This window comes from Canis lupus, chromosome 9 (assembly GCF_048164855.1).
Source record: "Canis lupus baileyi chromosome 9, mCanLup2.hap1, whole genome shotgun sequence".
NCBI classification, from domain to species: domain Eukaryota; kingdom Metazoa; phylum Chordata; class Mammalia; order Carnivora; family Canidae; genus Canis; species Canis lupus.
Genome location: NC_132846.1, coordinates 35,279,699 through 35,304,952, shown reverse-complemented (window position 1 = coordinate 35,304,952; position 25,254 = coordinate 35,279,699). Strand labels below are relative to the sequence as shown.

The 25,254-nt window shown below is 34.9% G+C and overlaps 1 protein-coding gene across 8 annotated transcripts in view; it reads right to left on the bottom strand.

The window, feature by feature from the left end:
- Window positions 1-25,254, bottom strand: part of KIAA0586 (KIAA0586 ortholog) — a 108,915-nt gene that overhangs the window by 66,458 nt on the left and 17,203 nt on the right. For all 8 annotated transcript variants that reach the window (XR_012036683.1, XR_012036682.1, XM_072838741.1 and 5 more), the window contains 9 exons: window positions 18,605-18,737; window positions 17,443-17,660; window positions 16,952-17,024; window positions 15,021-15,272; window positions 13,907-14,081; window positions 9,825-10,022; window positions 8,139-8,326; window positions 5,722-5,829; window positions 4,471-4,551 (listed from right to left, as the gene is read on the bottom strand). Coding sequence is in view for 6 of the 8 variants with exons in the window: in XM_072838741.1 (XP_072694842.1) it covers window positions 4,471-4,551; window positions 5,722-5,829; window positions 8,139-8,326; window positions 9,825-10,022; window positions 13,907-14,081; window positions 15,021-15,272; window positions 16,952-17,024; window positions 17,443-17,660; window positions 18,605-18,737 (1,426 nt within the window). In the remaining 2 variants the exon portion in view is untranslated. The remainder of the gene's footprint in view (window positions 1-4,470; window positions 4,552-5,721; window positions 5,830-8,138; window positions 8,327-9,824; window positions 10,023-13,906; window positions 14,082-15,020; window positions 15,273-16,951; window positions 17,025-17,442; window positions 17,661-18,604; window positions 18,738-25,254) is intronic.

The window sequence follows — 25,254 nt, the reverse complement described above, 5'->3', positions numbered from 1 at the left end:
ATTTTAAGAAGTCATAAAACAAACTAGGTATCTTGGTTATTCCTGCATAAAACATTAACATTTCCCTCTAGAAATTTATTAACCTAATTTATTATAATAAAACTGATGTTTCCAAATATCACTGCTTCTTCTTTCTGAATCTATAACTTACATTTACATATGCAGTTAGGTTATCTTATACATTATTTGTACCATCATATCATGATCAAAGGAGTTGTTTTTGAAATTTTTAAACTTTTCATCATGAAAATATCACATGTTTAAAAGCAAACAAAATAGTGCTCATATACTATATCAGTTATGTATAAAATGATACATATCCCATTTACCTGTTCCCCAGCTTTAACAATTACCAACCCATGCCTAAGTTATCTATCTTCCTCTTATCCACTTTACCCTTCACATACAATTTTGAAATAAATCAGATATCATTCTACCTGTAAATAATTTTGTATCTATCTCAAAAAAATTAGGACTTTAAAAATTATAACTTGGTTAATATGCTCCCATCACAAAATGAACTCCACAGTAAGTGCCAGAGCCAGGGTAGGAATACTTGGCTTTGAACTCCAAATCATTTGCTATTTCTAAAACTGTTTCTTTCACTTGTACAGTGGGAAAAAGAAGGTGTCAAGTGTCTTTGCTAGGCATTAGAAATATAAAGATAAATAACATTCTTGCCTCTGAAACACTCATGTGGAGTTCACATGAGAACACCAGTAAACAAAAAATTGTAATATATTGCATCTCTCTTAATATTCTAAAATAGGTTTTGATTTTATGATGAAAAAACTGGTCTTAGCTCTGAAAGTTCTGAAAGAAATATGAACAAATGTCTTGAAATTTTATTGACATTTTATTATTCAAGTAGTTTCTATGTTCTATGGTCTTTTCTCCCATCCTTTATAGTTTACTTCCTCCCATTTTCCCCCTTCTTCTATTTTACCATTTCTATCATTTCTATAGTTCATCCTGCTATACAGGCTCTCCTCTTAGGTTTTCGACTCCTCACAACTTTTTCGCTCAATATGAACTAACTTGTGATTACTGAACCCAGAAATCAAACAGACAAATGTAACAGAATAAAGAAAGGATAGACTGGAGGGAGGGAAGCCAAAGGAAATGGAAAGGAGGAAGAAAATAGGAAGCAGGAGAGATGAGATATAGATGGGAAACAACTGATAATCATTAAGTTTCATTGAGGCAGTTAGAGGATATAAATGAAGAGAATATTGTACTATAGAATACTAACTTTATAATTTTAAAGAAAATATATTTAGTTTAAAAAGTAAAGGGAAGTTCCTCAAAGCACTGTAACATATCAATGTCAGGACGCCTAGGTGGCTCAGTTGTTAAGCATCTGCCTTCGTCTCAGGGCATGATCTCGGGATCCGGGATCGACATTGGGCTTCTTGTGAGGAGCCTGCTTCTCCCTCTGCCTGTGTCTCTGCTTCTCTCTCTCTATGTCTCACATGAATACATAAATAAATATTTTTTTAAATAAATAAGTCTTAAAAAAAACCATAATATCAATGGTCAAAGCATACTCAACTGTCAGGAATAAGGCAAGGATGTCTCCTCTTACCACTCCTTTTCAACCCTGTACTAAAAGCCCTTGCTAATGTAGGTAGACAATAAAAGGAAACAAAAGGTGTTGGAAGGAAGAAAAAACTGTCTTTGTTTGCTGAGAATATGACGGTCTATATAGAAAATTTGAAAGAACTGACCAAAAAACATCCTAGAATAAATTATTGATTATAACAAATTTGCCAACAATGAACAAATGGAATCTGAAATTAAAAGCACAATACCATTTACATAAACACCCCCGAAAATGAAATACTTAGGTATAAATCTAATAAAATATGTGCAAGAACTATTTGAGGAAAAGTACAAAATTATAAAGAATAAAATCCAAGAACTAAATCAATAAAGAGATATTCTATGTTTTTTTGTTGTTATTTTGCTTTTTTAAGAGGCAGGGGAGAGGAACGAGAGAATCTTATCAAATAAAGAGTCAGATGCTTAACCAACTGAGCCACCCATGCACCCTGAGATATTCTATGTTCTTAGATAGGAAGACTCAATATTGTCAAGATGTTGGTTGTTCCCAACTTGATCTATAGATTCAATGCAATCCCAATAAACATCTCAGCAGGTTATTATGTGGATATCAACTGACTCCAAAATTTATTTGGAGGGCAGCCCCAATGGCTCAGCGGTTTAGCACAGCCTTCAGCCCAGGGTGTGATCCTGGAGACCTAGGATCGAGTCCCATGTCGGGCTCCCTGCATGGAGCCTGCTTCTCCTGTGTCTCTGCCTCTCTCTCTCTCTCTCTCTCTGCATCTCTCATGAATAAATAAATATAAATCTTAAAAAAAAAACAAAATTTATTTGGAGAGACAAAAAAACCAGAATAGTCAACACAACATTGAAGGAGAAGAATAAAGTTGGAGGACTGACACTATTTAACTTGAAGACTTACTATAAAGCAACTGTAATCGTGATGGTGTGGTATTGATGAAAGAACAGACAAATAGATGAATAGAACAGACTAGAGGGCCCATAATTAGAACCATAGAAATATAATCACTGATCTTTGACAAAGAAGCAAGGGCAACACAATGGAACAAGGGCAATCTTTTCAATGAATAGTACTGAACAACTGGACATCCACAGGCAAAAAAAAAAAAAAAAAAATCAATCTAGGCATAGACCTTATACATTTCACAAAAACTAACTCAGAATGCATCAGAGACTAAATATAAAAAACAGGGCAGCCCAGGTGGCTCAGCGGGTTAGCGCTGCCTTCAGCCCAGGGCATGATCCTGGAGACCCGGGATCAAGACCCACGTCGGGCTCCCTGCATGGAGCCTGCTTCTCCCTCTGCCTGTGTCTCTGCCTCTCTCTCTCTCTCTCCTCTGTGTATTCTCATGAATAAATAAATAAAATCTTTAAAAAAAAAACTATAAAAACTCTGAAGAGAACATAGGAGAAAAATGAGATGACTGTAGATATGGCAATGACTTTTAGATAGGGGTGATCCATGGAAAGAAATAAATGATAAGCTAGACTTCATTCAAATAAAAAACTTCTGCTCTGTGAAAGACAACGTCAAGAGAATTAAAAGACAAGACATAGACTAGGAGAAAATATGTGCCAAAAGACACATCTGATAAAGAATTGTTATTCAAAATATACAAAGTACTCTTAAAATTCAACAAGAGAAAACAACCCAATTTTAAAGGTAAGCCAAAAACCTTACCAGACACCTCACGAAAAAAGATATACAGATGGAAAATAAGCATATGCAAAAATGTTCCACATCATATGTCATCAGGGAAATGCAAATTAAAAAAAATAATGAGGGACACCTGAGTGACTCAGTAGTTGAGTGTCTGCCTTTGTCTCCCAGCATGATCCTGGGTCCTGGGATTGAGTCTTGCCTCAGGCTTCCCACAGAGAGCCTGCTTCTCCCTCTGCCTATGTCTCTGCCTCTCTCATGAATAAATAAAATCTTTTTTAAAAAAATAAACAAAAAAATAAAATAAAATAAACAAACAAAACAATGAAATACCGCTACATAAAATCTGGCCAAAATCTAGCATACACACCAAATGACAAAGATGTGCAGCAGTAGGAACTCTCATTCATTGCTGGTAGGAAAGGAAAATGTCCACTTTGGAAGACAGTTTAGTGGCTTCTTACAAATCTAAACATACTTTTACCATATAATCTAGCAATAGCAAACTTATTCCTTGATTTTTACTCAAAGGAAATGAAAACTTATATCCACACACAAAAAATCTGTGCACAGATGTTTATCACAACTTTATTCATAATTGTCAAAATTCAGAAACAGTCCTTTAGTAGGTGAATGAGTAAATAAATTATGGTACATCCAAACAATGGAATATTATTCAGTGCTAAAAAGAAATGAGCTATTCAGTCATGAAAAGATATGGAGGAAGCTTAAATGCATATAACTAAGTAAAAGAATTAAAAAAGGCTACACACTGTATGATTCTGTCTCCATGACATTCTGGAAAAGGCAAAACTATGGAGATAATAAAAAGGTCCGTGTTTACCAGGGATAACCTTGGAACAGAAAGAATTTTAAGGCATTGGAAATACTCTGTATGATACTATAACGATGAATACATTTGTTCAAGCCCACTGAATGTACATCATCAAGAATGAACTCTAGGGTAAACTACGGACTTCGAGTGATTATGATGTGTCAATGTAGGTTCATCAATTTTAACAAATGTACCACTCCACCGGGGATGCTAAGAGCTAGGGAGGCTATGCATGTATGGGGGTAGAAGGTATACGGGAAATCTCTGTACTTTCATTTTTGCTGTGAACCTAAATCTGCTTTAATATATAAAGTCTTTAAAGAAAAGATAATCAATCACATGGAAGAATACTGTAGAAAAATAACTTCTCACGGTTTCTAAGCTTTGTTACCTGTATGATATCGATTACTTCATCAAAGTTTGTTCCTGGAAACTTCACCTCTTCTTCATCTACCTTCGTAAATTCTGGGGTCTAAGAAAGCATTTTCAAAAACATTGTGCTTAATATCTTTTTAATTTATACATAATTTATCATATTTCCACTCATAAGATAAGCTTGTAATTACATGGCCCTATTTTTTAAAATTTTAATATACTGTTAAGAATTGATTTCATTAAGTAGATGAAATCCAAGATAGTTTCAAAGCCATCAGGTTTCATTCCAATAGCTATCAAAAATTAAACATAACTTTTTGTCAATGATTCCACCAACAAAGCAACTCAAGTTGATAGGATTATGATTTCTCTCCTACAGTTAAAACAAAGTATTCATATATTAGATATGTAAGTATACATATATACAAAGTCACAAAAAGACAGATACAGAATCAAATAAATTAGAAAGTTATTATACAAATTTAGCCTCTAGTCCTCACTTGATATATAATCTAGTCCCCCAAACCACAGTAGCCTCTTCCTGAAAGCAGAATGGTAAACAGTCCAAAGAACTATTTGTAACCATATATTCTAATAAACTTCTGGTGAAAAAAAATTACTGATGAAAAAACTAAATGAGGCACAATTGCCATTTAGGGTTTCTATTTTACTATTTCTGATCAAGAAAAATTGTTGGTGTTCTCCCTCTCCTTAATCGTATCCTCAAGGACTACATTTGCTTACAACAGATGAAAGCTGGGGAAAGTTACAGGGTTATTTCAGTGTGTAGTAAAGTCAGAGCTTCATTACTTGATAGCAAATAAATACTAGGGAGAAACGCCTATTTTTGCATCATGTCAATATTATATTGACAAAGTAACACCCCAAAATATGAACTCCAAACATCACTATGAAATGCACATTTAGAAAAACTATAATTTGATTCCTGTCTAAATCAAGTTTCTTCTCCAAAGAAACAGAAATCTCCTCTTCACAGATGAGACAGATGAGCTTCACAGATGAGCTTGTTTAAGCTACCAAAAAGCTACACTGAAGATTATCACTTTCACAATGTTTATATATATAAGGATCTTAAACAAACTTTCTTTTTCAAGTTCAACAGCAATACTAGATTCATGTTGAATCTTTTCCTTTAAAAATTAAATTATTATACCAAACTATACAATGGAAGACTTTGCATGGAATAATATTAGTTAAGCTCCATAATCAGACATTACTCAAAATTATACGATAGATTTCTGGGTACCTGTATCCAGGTTTTCAGAGGAGGAGATTCTTCTTTGGGACTAGGCACAGATAAATCAACATCAGCACTACCATTTGAAATGCTATCAATATCCACATTGGGCAATACCTAAAACAGAACACAACATCCAGCTTTCTATTCATCATTTTGACTTAACTATTTGTCAGTCTATACATCAATAACACACATTTACCTTTCTATTAAGAAGTCAATGGATAACAATCTTTTAAGTAATGAAAGCATATTTTATAAAATTTAGAAAATAAAGGGAGACACATAAAATCCTATCTTAAGATAACTTTATTTTCACTCTTCCCTTTATCTTTTTACTATCTACTTTTTACTATTTATTTCTGATTTCTCATTTTAATTAGGTCATAAGCACCTTTCATAATTATATTTTAAATAACTATGTAATATTTCAAAAAATATGCAAGCCTCAATTATTTAACCATTTTCCAGTTGGTAAACATTTATGATATACCTAATATTTCCACTATTACATCATCGCAAAAAACGTCATATATATAGGTTTTTTCCCCTAAACTTTGAATTATTTCATTATTCTAGATAGCCAGATACTAGATAAACTTCCTGAGTCACAGTGCATGAATATTTAAAATTCTTGATAATTAATGTCAAAATGCAGTCCAAATGAGTTCTATTTATGTCACCAAAAACATAATATCATTGTCTCAGCAATAAGTTTTTAAATGGAGGTATATTATTGTTATTTTAATTTGCATTATCTTGGTGACTAGCATGATTTAAATTTATTTTCTTACTCATGACTGTATTTCCTCTTCTGGAGGGTCCTACCTAGGTTCTTTGAATATTTCTGGATTTGTATCTACTTTCTTACTAATTTATGGAAGTTTTCAGATTTAAAAACTAATCCTTTCTTATGTACTGACTGTATGTTTTCCTTTTGATAAGGAATTTTTTATATTGGCTTCAGTTTTAGATTTTATAGATTCAAATCTTTTTTTTTTTAATTTTTTTAATTTTTTAATTAATTTATTTATTTACTTATGATAGTCACAGAGAGAGAGAGAGAGGCAGAGACACAGGCAGAGGGAGAAGCAGGCTCCATGCACCGGGAGCCTGATATGGGATTCGATCCCGGGTCTCCAGGATCGCGCCCTGGGCCAAAGGCAGGCGCCAAACCGCTGCGCCACCCAGGGATCCCAGATTCAAATCTTTTATTATATGTAGGTTTTCTTCACTCATAGCCAGACTTAGTTTCAACTTTGATAAAGATCCCATGCTATCTTCTAATTCTGCTATTTTTACATTTTACAGTTATACTTTTGCCTATTGCCTATTTAGAATTCATATGCCATAGTGGAAGGTTAAAGCTGATCTATTTTCCACATTATTAATCAATTACAACATATATTATTTCACTTATGAGACTCCTATTTCCTACTGATACATGAAGTAACTATCACATATTACATTCCTTTTCTATTTTTTTTAATTAAAAAAAATTTTAAGACTTTTTATTTATTTATTCATGAGAGACACAGAGAGAGAGAGGCAGAGACATAGGCAGAGAGAGAAGCAGGCTCCATGCAGGGAGCCCTATGTGGGACTTGATCCTGGGACTCCAGGATCACTCCCTGGGCTGAAGGCAGGAGTCCTTCCTGAGGAGGGAAGGTGAGCCACTCAGGTGTCCCTCAATTTTTTTTTAGAGTGAGAGAGTGCATACACAAGTGGGGGAGAGGAACAGAGAGAGAGGGAGAATCTTAAGCAGGTTCCATGTCTAGTGCAGAATCCAATATGGGGATCTATCTCACAACCCCGAGATCATGACCTGAGCTGAAATCAAGTTAGATGTTTAACTGACTGAGCTACCCAAGCAGTGTCCCATGCTACATTCTTTTTTAAATAACCAAGGCTATTCCTGAAATATGACCTTATACGGGTCCAGTATCAAAACCCTTTGTTTTTTCAAATATCAAAATGATCCTTAAAATAAAATTAAAGAAAACAAACAAAAATAAATAAAACAAACAAAAAATAAATACATGGTTGGGGGGATTAAATTACAATATGACTTAAATTATATATTAACTTAGGAAGAATTGACAACTTGAATATTTAATCTTCACACATAAGTTCTCTTTCCATTCATTCAAACTTTGTATATATTTAAAGTTATACTTATTCTTTTAAAATTAATTATAATATACTGTTCAACTGTTCCCCTTGGAATATCATCATGTCACCTGGGTATGAGTCACCCAGGTGACTTAAAGTCACCTTATCATGCAGACATCACATTAATATCAGTTTTAAAGAACAAAAGACCCATAATGAAAGCAAAGTTTTCATGAAGCAATGTAATAGATTTTAAGTGCTAAAGTTAAGACAAAGACTTTTTTTTTCCTTAAAATTTTCTATTTATGACATACCTGTACAGTAAGCTGAGGAGGATCTTTTTTTTCCGACTTCATTTCTATAATTGCAATGTTAGGTTTCTTTATACCAGTTTCCATTTTTCGTGATGATGGAGGAATAGAAGTAGTCACTGTTACAGGGTGTGGCTTGTTTATAATTACTCCAGTGGGTGGCATGGAATCACTATTACTTTGGGTTTGTCCTAAAAAGTTTGGGGAAGAGATAAGTCAACTACAGAAATAAAGGGAAAAATCAAACACATAGCCTAGATCTTTACAGCTGAATTCTCATCTGAAAAGGAAGTGCTATCTGCAATCACCTTTCCTTCTATTATCGCCACTGTCAACATACTCACCACATCATCCTTTCAACAGCAACTCACAACCAAGTGCTCATATGTGCCAGACACTTCACATACCCTAATTTAACCCTCAAAATGAGCCAAGAGATATTAATATTATCCACATTTCACAGCTGAGAAAATAGGTTTAGAAACAACATAATTTGCCAGAAGTCATAACTGTTTATAAACAGCAAAGCCAAGACTAAAAGCGTAGTGTGTTACTCTGTATTATATTTATTCCCAAATCTTCATAGAGCAACAATGGACAGAAAAAACCAACAACAAAATACTAGTGATTGGCTACCAATAAATAGCACGTACTCCCACTATTTGGTAATTATCACAGCTGTCAGGAACTTAGCTTTCACTTCAAAAGTTCCATTTATTTCCTATATTTCAAAATAAAGAGGGACTGTACAGTGCACTCTTTAAAAGCAGACTTTAAAGCCAGACTGACTGGGTTTGAATCCCAGCTCCATTCTAATTATGTAGCCTTTGACAAATTACTTAATTCCTTTGTGCCTTGGCTTCTTCATTTATAAAACTGGTACATTACCATGTGTTTTACAGGGTAGATTAAATAAATTAACATATGTAAGGTGCTTAGATCTGTCCCTGGCACACCGCAGGAACTTTATAAGTATTAGCTACTACATTAGCAGAAGGCATGTTTGAACAGACATAGCTACCAAGTTGACATGCCATTAACTCACAATATCAAAAATGAAAAATTCTCTCTTATGTTGGAAAATATTCATATTTAAATCACTCATCAACATTAAGAAAGAATAGCAAAGACACTAAAAGAAAAAGATAGCTAACTAGAATTGAAGAGCTGTTGTAGGAACAAAAATGATTTGTTAAATTTTTATAATAATGAGTCTGAGAGACCTCAAATAAGTAAATAACCAACAACTACTGCCTTAGAATACACAGCCATGCAATTTTTACTTATCACAGCCTAGTTCAAAAGTACATAAAATTATTTTAAAGAACTTCACCTATGACATGACATTAAACTACTTAAAATTTTTGATATCTTTATTATGAATATCTATAACATATCTAAACTTTTAAAAATTTTGTTTCATCTACAGCAATGTATTATAAAATACCAAAGGCATGTTGTTTCCTGTGAGTGAAACTATAGCAGGAACCCATTATTTTAGAGAGTGCCTACTACACGGAGTAAGACACATTCTGAGGCCCTACTGAGGCCCTACCCACAAATATAACACACAGAGTTAGGGACTCTCATGTAAGGGAGAAAGGTAAGGGACTATCATGTCATTTTGAAAGTTCTGCCAACTGCTGATAAGAATTTAAAATTTACCCTGTGTATTTTGTTGGGACTTACCTAAAAGAATAGCCATAGGAATTAGATGACCTTCCAAGGTACCTGAAAGAGTAGGCATTTCTCTGCTTGGGCTGAACAAGTACTGCTGATCACCAGGAGGCAGCACAGTAGTAACAGAATGTTGTGGTTTAGAATCCATTTTCACAGGTTTTGTTGCATAAAAGTCAGTTTGTGTTCTTATTGACTTGACTTTAGTGCCTGTAATCATTATCGGTGGCAGAGACTTTAAAATATTACTTGGACATCTATCCAGCTAGAAATACAGTAACTCTTCTTCACAGAAAGATCTCCAAAATAGAAGTAACATACAAACCAGGGGCTGGCAAAAACTTTCTCTCAAAAGGTCAGACAGTAAACATTTTAGTCTCATGGGTCCTGTGCTCTCAGCTACAACATCTCAATTCTGCCACTATAACATGAAAGCAATCATGCTACAGTCACAAATAAATGAGTCCAGCTATGTCCCCATATCATTTACAAGAATAGGCAGTTGACTTGCATTGTAGGCCATGGTTTCTGAACCCCCACACAACTACTATGACAAAATAGATTCAATGATTTAAGTGAATGTGGAGAAAAAGGAACTCTCACGCACTGTTAGTAGAAATGTAAATTGGTATAGCCCTGTGGAAAACAGTATGCAGTTTCCTCAAAAAATTAAAAATAGAAACACCATATGATCCAGTAATTCCATCACTGAATACCAAAGAAAACAAAATCACTAATTCAAAAAGATATGTGCATCCTTATGTTAGTTGTAGCATTATTTATAAAAGCCAAAATATGGAAGTAATTTAAATGTCCAAAAATAGACAAATGCATAAAGATGTGGTGTATCTATAGTGGAATATTATGCAGCTACAAAAAAGGATGATTGTGCTATTTGAGAAGACATGGATGGACCTAAAGGGTATTATTCTAGTGAAATAAATCAGCCTGAGAAAGACAAATACCATATGATCTCACTCATATGTGGAACTTAAGAAATGAAACAGATGAATGTAGGAGAAGGGAAGGAAAAATAAGATGAAAACAGGTAGACAAACCATAAGAGGCTCTAGGAAACAAACTGAATGTTGCTGGAGGGGAGAAGGGTACTTGTTATAATAAGCACTGTTATAATGCAACTGATGAATCACTAAGTTCTACTCTTGAAACTAATATTACAGTATATATTAACTAAATTGAATTTAAAAAAACATGCCAGCACAGAATATCAGAAATTTACCAAATTTGGCAGTGAGATTACAGAAGATACATTTTCTTTTTTTTTTTTTTTTAAGGTTTTATTTATTTATTCATGAGAAACACAGAGAGAGGCAGAGACACAGGCAGCGGGAGAAGCAGGCTCCTCACAGGGAGCCTGATGTGGGACTCAATCCCGGATCCCGGGATCACACCTGAGCTGAAGGCAGGCGCTCAACCGCTGAACCACCCAGGCATCCCCAGAGGATATAATTCTTACAAAGCTTTTTTTTTTTCTTTTAATTCAAACACCATGTAGTTTTTAAATATAAAATTATTAAGCCTTAGTTATGAGAGGAAATGTCTATAGCAAGGATAGAAAATTATCTATTGAGGCCTCTAGCCCATAGAAAAATTTTTATTTTTGCTTTTATTATGCTCAATAAACACAAGTTTTCTTTGTTAAAAAAAAAAAAAAAAAAACGGGCAGCCCAGGTGGCTCAGCGGTTTAGTGCCGCCTTCAGCCCAGGGCCTGAACCTGGAGACCTGGGATCAAGTCCCACGTCAGGCTCCCTGCATGGAGCCTGCTTCTCCCTCTGCCTGTGTCTCTGCATCTCTCTCTCTCTCTCTCTCTCTGTGTCTCTCATGAATAAACAAATAAAATCTTTAAGAAATAATAAAATAAAAAATAAAAATAAACAACAACAACCCTCCCATCAGACCTATAAATCAGAGAATAAAATGATAGTTGCCAGAGGAGAGGTGGACAAAGTGGAAGAAGGGGAGTGGGAGATACTGTCTTCTAGTTATGGAATGAATAATTCATGGGAATAAAAGGCAAAGCATAAGGAATACAGTCAATGGCACTGTAACAGCAGTGTAACAGGGTAGATGGTTAGCTACACTTGTAGTAAAGGAAGCATAATGTATAACTTTGTCAAATCACTAAGTTGTATATCTGAAATTAATGTAACATTGTATGTCAACCATACTCAAATTTAAAAAAAAAAGGAAAAAGAAAAGCATATAAAAAGTTAAAAACAGGGATCCCTGGGTGGCGCAGCGGTTTGGTGCCTGCCTTTGGCCCAGGGCGCGATCCTGGAGACCTGGGATCGAATCCCACATCGGGCTTCCGGTGCATGGAGCCTGCTTCTCCCTCTGCCTATGTCTCTGCCTCTCTCTCTTTCTCTCTCTGTGACTATCATAAAAAAAAAAAAAAAGTTAAAAACATAAATATAACATCAGATTGTTAAAAGTGCTATGAAGAATAATAAGGCTAAAAAAAAAGAATAATAAGGCTGAGCAAGAGGATAAGAAAGGTGTAGGAGATCATCTTTTGGATAGGATGGTAAGGGTAGACTTCTCTGAGGAAATAGCATCTAAGAGCAGAGGTCCAATTAACTGAGAAAGTAAGCCATACAAACGTCTGAGGGAAAAGCTCTTCAGGTAGAGAATATGACAGGCACCAAGGCTCAAGAATAAGCATGTTTCCACAGGTTCTCAGTCACTTCTACCATTAAAAGGGTTACTTAAAATTAATTTTGGATTTTTAGTATTTTAAGACCTCAAGTTATGTTTTGCAAAGGCTTTCAAAAGCCCAAATATAAGTTAATAACAAAGCCCCAATAAATAAGAGGAAATAGGGTTAAATATCATCCATAAGCTATACACTTCACTGAAAAATATCAGTAGGATTTCTAGATAAACTGATACCCTATATGATCACTTAATCTTTAGAAAAGAGAAAGGGAAAACTAAAAGCAATACCACAGCTCCAATTTCCAGAAAGGATAAGAAACAAAAATGAGTTGGTATCCACTAGTTAGGCCATACTGTTGAAATTTACTGGCTGCTAAAGTAAAAGCTAAGGTATTTCTAAATTTAACCAAAGTCAAGAGACTGGATATCTAATGAAGAGTTATATTTAAATATACCAGAGAGAAGTGCCCGGATGGTTCATTTGATTAAGTGTCTGATTCTTTTTTTGTTGTTTGTTTTAAGATTTCATTTATTTATTTGGGAAAAAGATAGTGTGAAAGAGAGCAAGAGCAGGGGGAGAGGGAGAAGCAGGCTCCCTGCTGAGAAGAGAGCTTGATGTGGGGCTCAATCCCAGGATTTCAGGATTTCTGAGCTGAAGGCAGACACTTAACTGACTGAGCCACCCAGTCGCCCCAAGTGTCCAACTCTTGACTTCCGTGCAGGTCATGATCTTGGGTATGGGATCAACCCCTGTGGTGGGCTTCATATTCAGCGAGAATCTGCTTAAGGATTCTCTTTCTCCCTCTCCCTTTGCCCCTCGCACCCACTCACACAGGCACACATGTGCACGTTTTCTCTAAAATAAATAAGTCTTCAATAAATAAATATACTAGTGAAATAGCAGATGTGAGCCAAAACACAGTAATAAATGAAGTTGTTTTTAGTGGTGTACAAAAGTACCAAAAATATTTTTTATTTTTTCACCTTTACTACCTAAGGCTCGAGAATAAAGAAAACTGCAAAAATGTCATAAGCACTTTTATGATAATATGCAACAATGGCTGATCTTCATTCTTTCATAAAGAACATGATAGAGCAATGTCTTCAAGGAAATGTCCACTTTCCCCAGATATAATTTAAATTGTTCAAGACATCATCTCATAAATGTAAATTTTAATCATACTTTATAAGAAGATACCACCTAACCCTATCTTTTCCCCCACTTATTCCTATTTTATGCATTGAGATAGTCTATTTCTTCCTACTCTTAGAAGGAATTATTTTCCATTCCTAAGCAGTATATAATTTGAACTGAAGTTATGAGTTACAAAAAAAAAAAAAGGAAAAAACTAAACATTACATATTAAACTGACAGCATAAATAAATGAAGTCTGCCACAGAAAAATGAGGTTCCTTACCTTTAACTCGTTCTATTACTTTTGGTCTCTGTGGTTTGGATTTGGGAGATGGAGAATTAAATCGGAGATATGGTCCTTTTTTAAGAGTGCTGCGATGGCCCTGATAAATTGGTTTTCCATAAATTTGTAACATATAATCCTCATCTTGTAACACTGCAGTTGCTTTCAAAAATCCCTAAGTACACAAAGTTATTCAGCTCACCAAAAAAAAATAGCCATCAGACATCTCATTTTTCTAAGGCCTTCTTTTCCCAGCTTAAGAACTATCATAAAAATTAGCAGGTCAGAAAAATCCTCTATTTTAAATTATTCAAATTCTAGATATAATTTTCAAACTATAGCTTTAGAGTTTTAGGGTTTCAGTGACATGAAAATTAAATATAAAAATCATCCACTCAAAAAACATAAAGGTTCTTATACTACTGAGTATATTTTTAGCACCAAAAAAGTAAGGTTTAAACACATTTTATCTATTTATTGTATTCAGTCACAATAATATAACATAAATCAAGTCTTTGGATATTTTTCTACATTCCTAATCAGACCTTCAATCATAATTTAAATGCTACAATAAGGTAACATTTATTGAGGATCTACTAAGTGCTCAGCCCTGAATTAGATACTTTATTAATGTGCCCAACAATCCGTATTTGGCTGTAAGAAAGATACAGTCTAATTACAGCAGCCAAAAACATACCCTCCACAGCATCTAGTACCAAACCTCACAATCACTAGGCACTAGACATACTTGTTACACTGAAAAATAAACAAAAATACATATGTTCTCATATATACATACAACAATGAAATACAATTTTGAGTACCAGAAACTAGAGAATCTAACTTTTGGACTAGGTGATATATACCAGCTATAACTAAAATATTATGTTTCTAAATGTGAGATCTAAGAAGGAAGAAATTAGGTTTTTTTGTACACTGCTACATTAGGAATACCCAAAAACCTAAATAATAGTTTAAATATAGTTTACATTTATATAGCCCTTATTTTTAAAACATTTTCATATTCACTTCATTATTTATATATAACTTAAAGGAAATGAAATGATCAGTTATAATGCAATCTTCATGTCACAAAACCAGAGCAAGATCTTACTTTTCTCTCTTTCTGTAGATTTGAAGCAGGCATGCTCCTCATGGGTGGATTTCTAAAATGTTCCTCTTTTTGTTTTTGAGGATGTTTTCTTTGAATTACAGAACTATTTACTGTTTTGTCTTGTATGTTAGTTTTAATATATTTACTCATATTCTGAGTTTTAGTATCTTTACTCATATTCTGAGCTTTCTTGGTCCTTTGATTCTTCTGATCAAACCTCTTTTGTTCATAATCTTTTCTTGCCAGTTCATCCTTAATATAATCAAAATTAAAATTACTTAAAACCTACCCAAGTAATGCTTTCACATCTAAAATATAAGAATTTATTTATTATAGAAATATACTTTAGCAATGCTTTATAAATAAATTACATTGACTTACATATGAATAAAAACTCTGGAAATAAAAACTCAAAAGATTACTGCCTTATGGTGCAGGGGGAACGAGAAATAGTAGACGAGATACAAGATCAGGAGGACACTTTTTCATTATACACCTTACATTTTTTTGATGTTCAAACCAGAGGACTACAGTAAACATTCAAAAAGTTTAAAAAAATATATTTCAAAGAAATAAACAATTTTGTAATAAAACTCTGTAATAAATATTTATAAATTAACATTGTTTGAAGATTTAAACACACTTTGTAATGAATTCATATTAACAGAGTGACCTATATTTGTCAGTTGTCTGCAGAGCCAAAACTAATCTCCAAATCTTCTATTAGCTCAATTTTTATTTTATTTTATTATTTTTTTTGGGTGCATCACATTGTAGATAACAACATTTCTTTATATCATGAGATATATTTTTTTAAACAACAAAGTTTAAAAATACATTTTAGTGGCTGTGGAAATGGAACTGACACATCGTCTTGCCACCATTGTGAGTAAGCACATACACCTATCTTACAGCCAGAAAAAAACACTTTGCACCCAAAGATGAAAATAACAGGTTACTTTGTCTAGTTCTGCTTCCTCAAATGTATAAAATTTTAAGAATTTCTGTAAACTACTTACCCTCTAATAAAAACAACTCTCCTAGATTTTTGCAATGCTAATGTCTGAAGATACACTGTGAGCTTTGGGATGTGAGAAAGTGGCATCTTTTTCATCTAGAAATGACTTCTGTAAACTTAGTAACCTTAGAAATCTTGTATGGTATTTTCCCTTTAAATAACTTTGCTGTTTTTACTTTGACAAGTCAGTGCTTCTAAATCTACTGTCTTGAAACATTTTTATTTATTTATTTTTTTAATTTTTATTTATTTATGATAGTCACACAGAGAGAGACAGAGAGAGGCAGAGACATAGGCAGAGGGAGAAGCAGGCTCCATGCACCGGGAGCCCGACGTGGGATTCGATCCCGGGTCTCCAGGATCGCGCCCTGGGCCAAAAGCAGGCGCTAAACCGCTGCGCCACCCAGGGATTCCTCTTGAAACATTTTTAAAGTATATTTTCTTCTTCTCTAAATGCTTTTCCTAAATTTTTTTCAAATTACTCATATTTTAGTTATTGACCCACAATTTGCCACATAAGAGCTATAATTTATGAGAAGAAGCACTTGCTAGGTAAAATGAAACTCATTACTAAGAAAAGAATACAAAATGAAATTACAAATATATATAAGTAGCCTTATACATAAGGAATATTTTGAAAATAAGTATGGTACTTAGAAATTGTCTCTTAAGGGGTGCCTGGGTGGGTCAGTGAGTGAGCATCTGCCTTCGGCTCAGGTAATGATCCTGGAGTCCAGGGATCAAGCATTGCATCGGGCTCTCCACTCAGCGGGAAGTCGGCTTCTCCCTCTGAATCCCTCCCCCTCTCATGTTCTCTCTCTCTCTCTCAAATAAATAAATAAATAAAATCTTTAAAAAATAAAGATATTACCTCTTGAGAATTCACTTAATTCTGTTTTTTTCTAATACCCACCTGAATTTCTGCAGAAATAGTTTTAATCCATTCATCCACTGTCTTTCTGATCCGGATCTTCTCTGACATCTCTCTAAAAAAGGGAAAAAAAGAATTGTCTTAAATTAGCATTTAATGTTCTGAGACTAGGACCTAGATCAGGTCTCTTATCTAGTTTTGAATCTACTATGTAGCCCAACAGCTTTCCTTTGAAAAGGAAAAACCAATATTATTAGTTTTCATCAAATGTCTGTACCATGTCTGGATAGATCCCTGAAGATATATACCAAAGAGATAACAAAAATTAAAGGAAAATTTTACATCTGTAAAATTTAATAGCCACATGTATATATCTAAATTTTAACTTTATAGTAGGTGTCAAAGGAAACAGAGAACCTTTTCAAAATACTGTGAAACACATTAAGCAAAATGAAGCACATAGAAAAATAATTAAGAAAGCCTATAACAGGCAGTTTCATAAATAACCTTGGGATGCCAACATCCTGTCTTACCTGTTAGTAGATAGAGCATTGATAAATGAATACATGGCAGCTCCATCTTTTGCACGAATAATAGCTTCCAGGTTTTCTTCGAGGACTTTTTTATTGTTTTGTACTCCTCTCAAAATCTTCTCAGCATCTTTCAAGATGGATCTCTTATTGGTTGTTTGAAGCTTAATGGAATTCTGTGGAAGATCAGCAAGCCTTGACATAATCAGAGATTCTTTTGGCTTAAAAAGAAAATAAGGTAAAAATGTTACCATATAAAGTTCATATTAATTATTTTATTTTATTTTATTTTAAGATTTTATTTATTTATTCATGAGAGACAGAGAGAGAGAGAGGCAGAGACATAGGCAGAGGGAGAAGCAGGTTCCATGCATGAGCCTGATGTGGGACTCAATCCCATAACTCCAGAATCACACGGTGGGCTGAAGGCAAGTGCTAAACCACTGAGCCACCCAGGGATCCCCCATATTAATTATTTTAATGCAAACAAGAGGTATTACTATAGTTGTGGCCATACATTATGCCAATATATTCTAAGGACTCAATCTGTCAAATTGAAGAGCTATTAAACAGAACTTGGCTGATGGTAACTACATTTACTCTGGTTAGCATTTTAAATTTGTTGAACCTCTATCTTGTACACCTGAAACTAACATAATATTGTATGTCAACTATAGTTCAATTAAAAATAAAAATTAAAACATGAAATTGGCAATTAAGGTTTCTTTCCATTTAGAAGTATTAACGTGAATGTTAAGTGAAATAGGGATGGGAAGCCCATAGAAGTGCTGGGCAGTCCAGTAGCCAATAAAAGTTATTATCTGGGAAAGAAAGCTAAAACAATATAAGAATAAGTTGGCATGAAATAGGCATGGCAGACACTTTGTATTGGATAAACAGGTGTTATTCACAGTTCTCTTTCCCCCTTTTTTCCTCTCCAATAGTAGCTGGAAAGCTCGTAGTAGCCAAGGAGCCAGGAATAGAGATCACTTAGGGAGGGCTCCTGGCAAAGTTTTATAAAGAGAACCGACAGGGCCTGACATGTCTTTTTCAGTACTTTGTCTTTATCCTTCTGCTAGCTTTCTGTCCTGGTAAATTCTATATTTCTTCATAATTTTTACCTTTACTAAACCTCATCAATTTTAATATCCTATTCCCACTTTACCTGGAGTATGCCATTTGTTTCTTTCCTCTTTTGGCCAGGATCATGAAGAAAATCATCAGACCCCTGTACAGTCAAGTTAGCTGCTCCTAGTTCTTCATAGAAAGGAAATCTTTGAGATGATAGTGTATCAATGCTATGAAAGATTTAAAAATAAAGTTTCCTAAATTGTCATAAATTCAGTAAATATTTGAATACATAAATCTTTGATAACCTCTTAGTTATACAGTACTAAACGCTGTACTTTTATACTGTAAAATGAAATTAATTCATTAAGTGATTAAGCATATCAAACACAGAAAATCACATGATCCAAAGTTACTTTGACCAGACTGGTTTAGGCATAGCAGGAAAAGAGCAGGAAAAGGTTTTGCTTTGAAGAAGAGAACATCCAGAAGCTCTTCAAGAAGGGTAGAGTAAGAAACTCTAAAAATCCCCTCCTCAGGAAGAGCAAAGAGAACACTAGGAAAAATGTTCAAAATCAGCATTTCCAGAACTCTGGAAATGAAAAGCTTGCAACAGCCCAAGGAATATTTAATCAAGAAATGACTGACTTTTATTAAGGACAGCAAGCTTTATGATATTTTTAATTTGCTTCATTCCAAGAACCCTTTCCCCAACTCTCCAGCAGCCTTAAAAATTAACAGCTGCATAATCCTTTTTGCTGTGAAAACCAACAGCCTAACAACCACTCAAAAGGGCAGAACAGGTTTGGAGCTCCTCAGAAAGCCCATTCACAGGGCTTCTCTTTATTTGACCTGACTCAGAGCTAGCTCGGTGAGAAACCCTAATGGCAGATCAATTTTTTAAAACAGTACCAAGTGTTTAACATCTAGCTGCCTAAGGTGGCTATAGCAGTTGAGACAAACAAGAGGAATGCCAATAAACTAAAACTCAGGGGAATGAGATGTCCATGGTGGAGCTTTGAAAAGCCCTAACACATTACTGCAGATCACATTACTGCAGATCTAGAATGCCCATGTACAGGGCTCAGCGAATGCTCAAGCAAGATACGAGAAAAGCCTAATCTCTCATGTCTGGCTGACCTTGAGGCTCTCTGCAAGTTAGAAGTTAAGGTTAAGATAGACCTATAAAGTGCCAGAGCACTGAAGATGTGCCCCCACACCACACACACATGCATTCATGTGTGCGTGTGTGCACGTGCGCACATCCCCAAACACACAGCCCCTTGATACTCAGAGGGAGATTTATAGGTTCATTGTAGGTAAGGAAGTCTCTTTCTAATCACTAGCAGACTTAGCTAAACAGAGACCCACCACACGTGACAAAGAACACAAACTTTACAGAACTCACCCAGGAAAGTCACTAAACAAATAGCAACAACATATCCTGGGAGATGGAAGAATCTGATTTTCTGAGTTGCCACATTGTATTATTTGAAATGTCCAATTTCCAACAAAAGTTATAAGACACAAAAAGAAACAAAAAAAAAAGTATAGTTCAGGGATCCCTGGGTGGCACAGCGGTTTAGTGCCTGCCTTTGGCCCAGGGTGCGATCCTGGAGACCCGGGATCGAATCCCACATCAGGCTCCCGGTGCATGGAGCCTGCTTCTCCCTCTGCTTGTGTCTCTGCCTCTCTCTCTCTCTGTGACTATCATAAAAAAAAAAAAAAAAAAAAGTCTAGTTCATACACAGGAAAAAGCATAGTCAATACAAACTGTGCTTGAGGAATTCCAAATACTGGACTTACCAGGCAAGGACTATAAGTTAGCAATTACTGAAGGAAACTATGTTCAAAGAATTAAAGGAAAGTATATACATGAATGAAGTCTTACTAAGTAAAGGTATCAATAAGGAGATAGAAACTATTTAAAACAAAGAAAGAAAGAGAAAAAAAATAAAATAAAAAAAAAAAAATAATAAAACAAAGAAAGAAAACCTAAACAGAATTTCTAAAGTTGAAGAATACAATAACTGAAATGTAAACTTCAACAGAGGGGCTAAATAGCATATTATAGTTGGCAGAAAAAAGAATCCATGAACTTATAGATAAGTTATTGAGACTATCCCATCTGAGAAACAGAGAAAAAAAAAAAAAAGAACAAAGAAATTTTAACAGCCTCAGAGATCTGTGCAGTACCATTAAGTATACCAACAAACAACATAGTCCCAGGAGAAGAGAAAGGTTATGTGTACTATTAACTATATAAAGAAATAAAGGTCAAAAAAGCCCAAAATTTAATAAATATTAATCTACTCATCCAAGAAACTCAAAAAATTTCAGAAAGATAAACTCAAAGAGATCTACACTTAGATATATTATAGCCAAACTGTCAAATGACAAAAGACAAAGGGAGAATTTGGAAAGCAGAAAAATAATTCATCATATACAGGGGTTCTTCAAAAAGATTAACTGCTGATTTTCTATTAAAAAAACATTGAATCCAGAAGGCGGTGCTGACATATTCAAATTGCTGAAAGAAAAAGAATGACAAGAAAAAGAAATTTTTTTAACAATTATTTATTTGAGAGGGAGAAGCAGAGGAAGAGGGAGAGAATCTCCAGCAAACTCTGCTCACTGAGTATAGAGCCTGACACAAGGCTCCATCTCACAACTCTGAAATCATGACCCAAGTCGAAATCATGAGTCAGATGCTCAACTGACCAAGCCATCTAGGTGCCCTTCAAAAATTCTATATCCAGCAAAACTACCCTTCAAAAGTAGAAATAGACCCATAGATCAATCGAATAGATAAAGCCCAGAAATAAGCCCACACTTATATAGTCAATTAATCTATGATAAAAGAGGTAATAGAGGTGCTTGAGTGGCTCAGTCTGTTAAGGGTCTAACTTCAACTCAGGTCATGATCTCAGGGTCCTAGGATCAAGCCCTGCATCAGGCTCCCTACTCAGTGGGGAGCTTGCCTTTCATTCACCCCCTCCCTGCTTGTGCTCTCTCTTAAATAAATAAATAAATAAATAAATAAATAAATAAATAAATAAATAAAATCTTTTTAAAAAAAGACATAAGAATATACAACGAGGAAGACAGTCTTCAATAAATGGTGCTAAGAAAACTGGACAGCTGTGCTCGCTTCGGCAGCACATATACTAAAATTGGAAAACTGGACAGCTACATGTTAAAAAAAAAAAACTGCACCATTTCTTACACCGTACACAAAAATAAACTCAAAATGGATTAAAGACATAAATATGGGATCTAAAATCATAAAGCCCCTAAAAGAAAACAAAGGCAGTAATCTGGTACTGGCCTAAGCAATATTTTTCTAGATATGTCTCCTGAAGTAAAGGAAACACCACCAAAAATAAACTACTGGGACAGTAAAGGAAACCATCAACAAAATGAACAGGCAATCTACTGAATAGGGGAGGATATTTGCAAATGATACATAAGTGGTTAATATCCAAAATATAAGAATTTATACAATTGTCAAAGAAAATTTATACAACTCAACACTAAAGAAATGGGCAGAGGACCTGGACATTTTTCCAAGGAAGACATTCAGATAGCCAACAGACACATGAAAAGATGCTCAACACGACTAATCATCAGGGAAATGCAAACCAAAACCATAATGAGATTATCACCTTACACCAGTCAAAATGGCTTGTATCAAAAAGACAAAAAATAACAAATATTAGTGAGGATATGGAGAAAAAGGAACCCTTATACACTGCTGGTGGAAATGTAAACTGGTACAGTCACAATGGAAAACAGTATGAAGGTTCTTCAAAAAATTTAAAAGTAGAAATAACATACAATCCAGTAATTCCAAAGGGGGGCATTAGAATTGGACATGTACCAAATGGGGTTAAACTCCCAATTCGAAAAGATATACGCACTTCTATGTTTATTGTAGCATTATTTACAGTAGCCAAGATATAGAAGCAACCTAAGTGTCCATCAATAAATGGGATGAGTGTGGGCAGCCCAGGTGGCTCAGCGGTTTAGCGCTGCCTCCAGCCCAGGGCGTGATCCTGGAGACCCGGGATCGAGTCTCACGTCGGTCTCCCTGCATGGAGCCTGCTTCTCCCTCTGCCTGTGTCTCTGCCTGTCTCTCTCTCTATGTTTCTTATGCATAAATAAATAAAATATTTTTTAAAATAAATAAATAAATGGATGGGTGGATAAAAAATATATGCATATATATACAATGGAATACTGCTCAGCCATAAAAAAGAATGAAGTCTTGCCATTTGCAACAACATGAATGGATCTAGAGGGTACTATATGCTAAGTGAAAAGAGTTTGACAGAGAAAGATAAATATCATATGATTTCACTTGTATGTGGAATCTAAAAAACAAAACAAATGAACTAATAAAGAAAGCAGAAACAGAACCATCAATACAGGGAACAAACTGGTGGTTGCCTGAGGGGAAGGAGCCAAGTGGATGGGCAAAAAGGGGTGAATGGGAGAGAAAGGTACAAGTTTCCAATTATGGAATGAATAAATCATGGGGATAAAAGGTATAGTTCCGGGAGGGAGTCAATGGTATTGTATTAAAAAAAATAATAATAAAAAAAAAATAAAAATAAATAAAAATAAATAAATACAATGTTATTTTTGTTTATAACTCTTTTCTTCTCCTATCTGATTTATTATTTTTTAAAGATTTCATTTATTTATTCATAGAGACAGAGAGAGAGACAGAGAGAGAGAGGCAGAGACACAGGCAGAGAGAGAAGCAGGCTCCATGCAGGGAGCCCGACGTGAGACTTGATCTAGGATCTCCGGGATCATGCCCTGGACTGATGGCGGCACTAAACCGCTGAGCCACCTGGGCTGCCCTCCTATCTTATTTAAAAGACAACTACATATAGCAATAATTATCAAGCTATATAGATAAGCTTATAATGTATAATAATGCAATATGCATTACAATAACAGCAGAATGAAAGGGGAAGGGAAGGAGCTATACTGGAACAAAGTTTGTGAATCCCATTGAAATTAAATTGGTATTAATCCAAACTAGATTGTTTTAAATTGAGATTTTAATTTTATAATCCCTAGGGTAATCACTCAGGAAACACCTCAAAAAGTATAATAAAAGAAGAAAATTAATACCTATTTAATATTAAAAAAGAGAATATGGAGAAATAGTGGAATAAAAAAATACCTAAGACACAGAAAACATAGCAACAAGGCAGATATAAATCTTTTATCGGTAATTACATTAAAAGTAAATAGTCTAGAAGCACCTGGGTGGCTCAGTGGTTGAGCATCTGCTTTTGGCTCAGGGTGTGATCCCAAGCTCCTGGGGTCAAGTCCCACATCAGGCTCCTCACAGGGAACCTGCCTCTGTCTCTGCCTATGTCTCCACCTCTCTCTCTGTGTCTCTCATGAATAAATAAAATCTTAAAAAAAAAAAAAAAAAAAAGCAAGCAAATGGCCTAAAACTGCAGTTTGGAGATGACAATACTAAAAACATAACTTATTTTAAGTTTTTATTACCATAGTTTCCATGACATTCAATATAAATAAAATTATCATGACCAAGAAGTACTTGATTTTTAAAAAACTATTAATGTAAAATTTCAGACATACACAAAAGTAGAAAGAATAGTATGATGAACTCCATATTCTCCATTCACCTTAATCATTAACTCATGGCTATTCTCATTTCATCCATAGTCTCAACCCAGTTTCCTCTACCCTGCACCAGATTATTTTTGAAGCAAATCTCAAATATCATTTCATCAAAAATAAATAATCTGGGTGGCTCAGTCAGGTAAGTGTCCAACTCTTAATTTTGGCTCAGGTCAGATCTCAGGGTTATGAGATGGAGCCCCTCTACAGGATCCATGCTGAGGGTGGAGCCTGTTTAAGACTCTCTCTCTCTCCCTCTGCCCATCCCCTCCTCCCACCACACGCACACCTTTTTTCTCTCTCTCTCAAAATAAAAATAAAAATATTCTGCATTCATTAATCTGCATTTTGAGAAATTTAGATACATTCATTTTATAACTATATTAAAGTGGTAGATATAGTAGCAGCAGAAAATAGTAAATCTAATATAATTTTTGGGCAGCCCCGGTGGCTCAGCAGTTTAGCACCACCTTCAGCCCAGGGTGTGATCCTGGAGACCGGGATCGAGTCCCACATAGGGCTCCCTGCATGGAGCCTGCTTCTCGCTCTGCCTGTGTCTCTGCCTCTCTCTCTCTCTCTCTGTGTCTCTCATGAATAAATAAATAAAATCTTTAAAAAAAAAAAAAGAACAAAGCATAAAAAAATTATACTATTATTATTTTTTTAATGCTTTGGGTTTTTTTTAAGATTTTATTTATTCATGAGAGACATACAGAGAGGCAGAGACATAGGCAGAGGGAGAAGCAGGCTCCCTGGGGTAAACTTGGTGTGGGACTTGATACCAGGACTCTGGGATCATGCCCTGAGCCTAAGGCAAGGCTCAACCACTGAGCCATCCAGGTCCCCCAATCTAAGATAACTTTTATTTTTTTTATTTTTTTTTAAAGACTTTATTTATTTATTCATGAGAGACACACAGAGAGGCAGAGACACAGGCAGAGGGAGAAGCAGGCTCCACGCAGGGAGCCCGATGCGGGACTCGATCCCGGGTCTCCAGGATCACGCCCTGGGCCAAAGGCAGATGCTCAACCACTGAGCCACCCAGGCATCCCTAAGATAACTTTTAATAGCAATGCTATA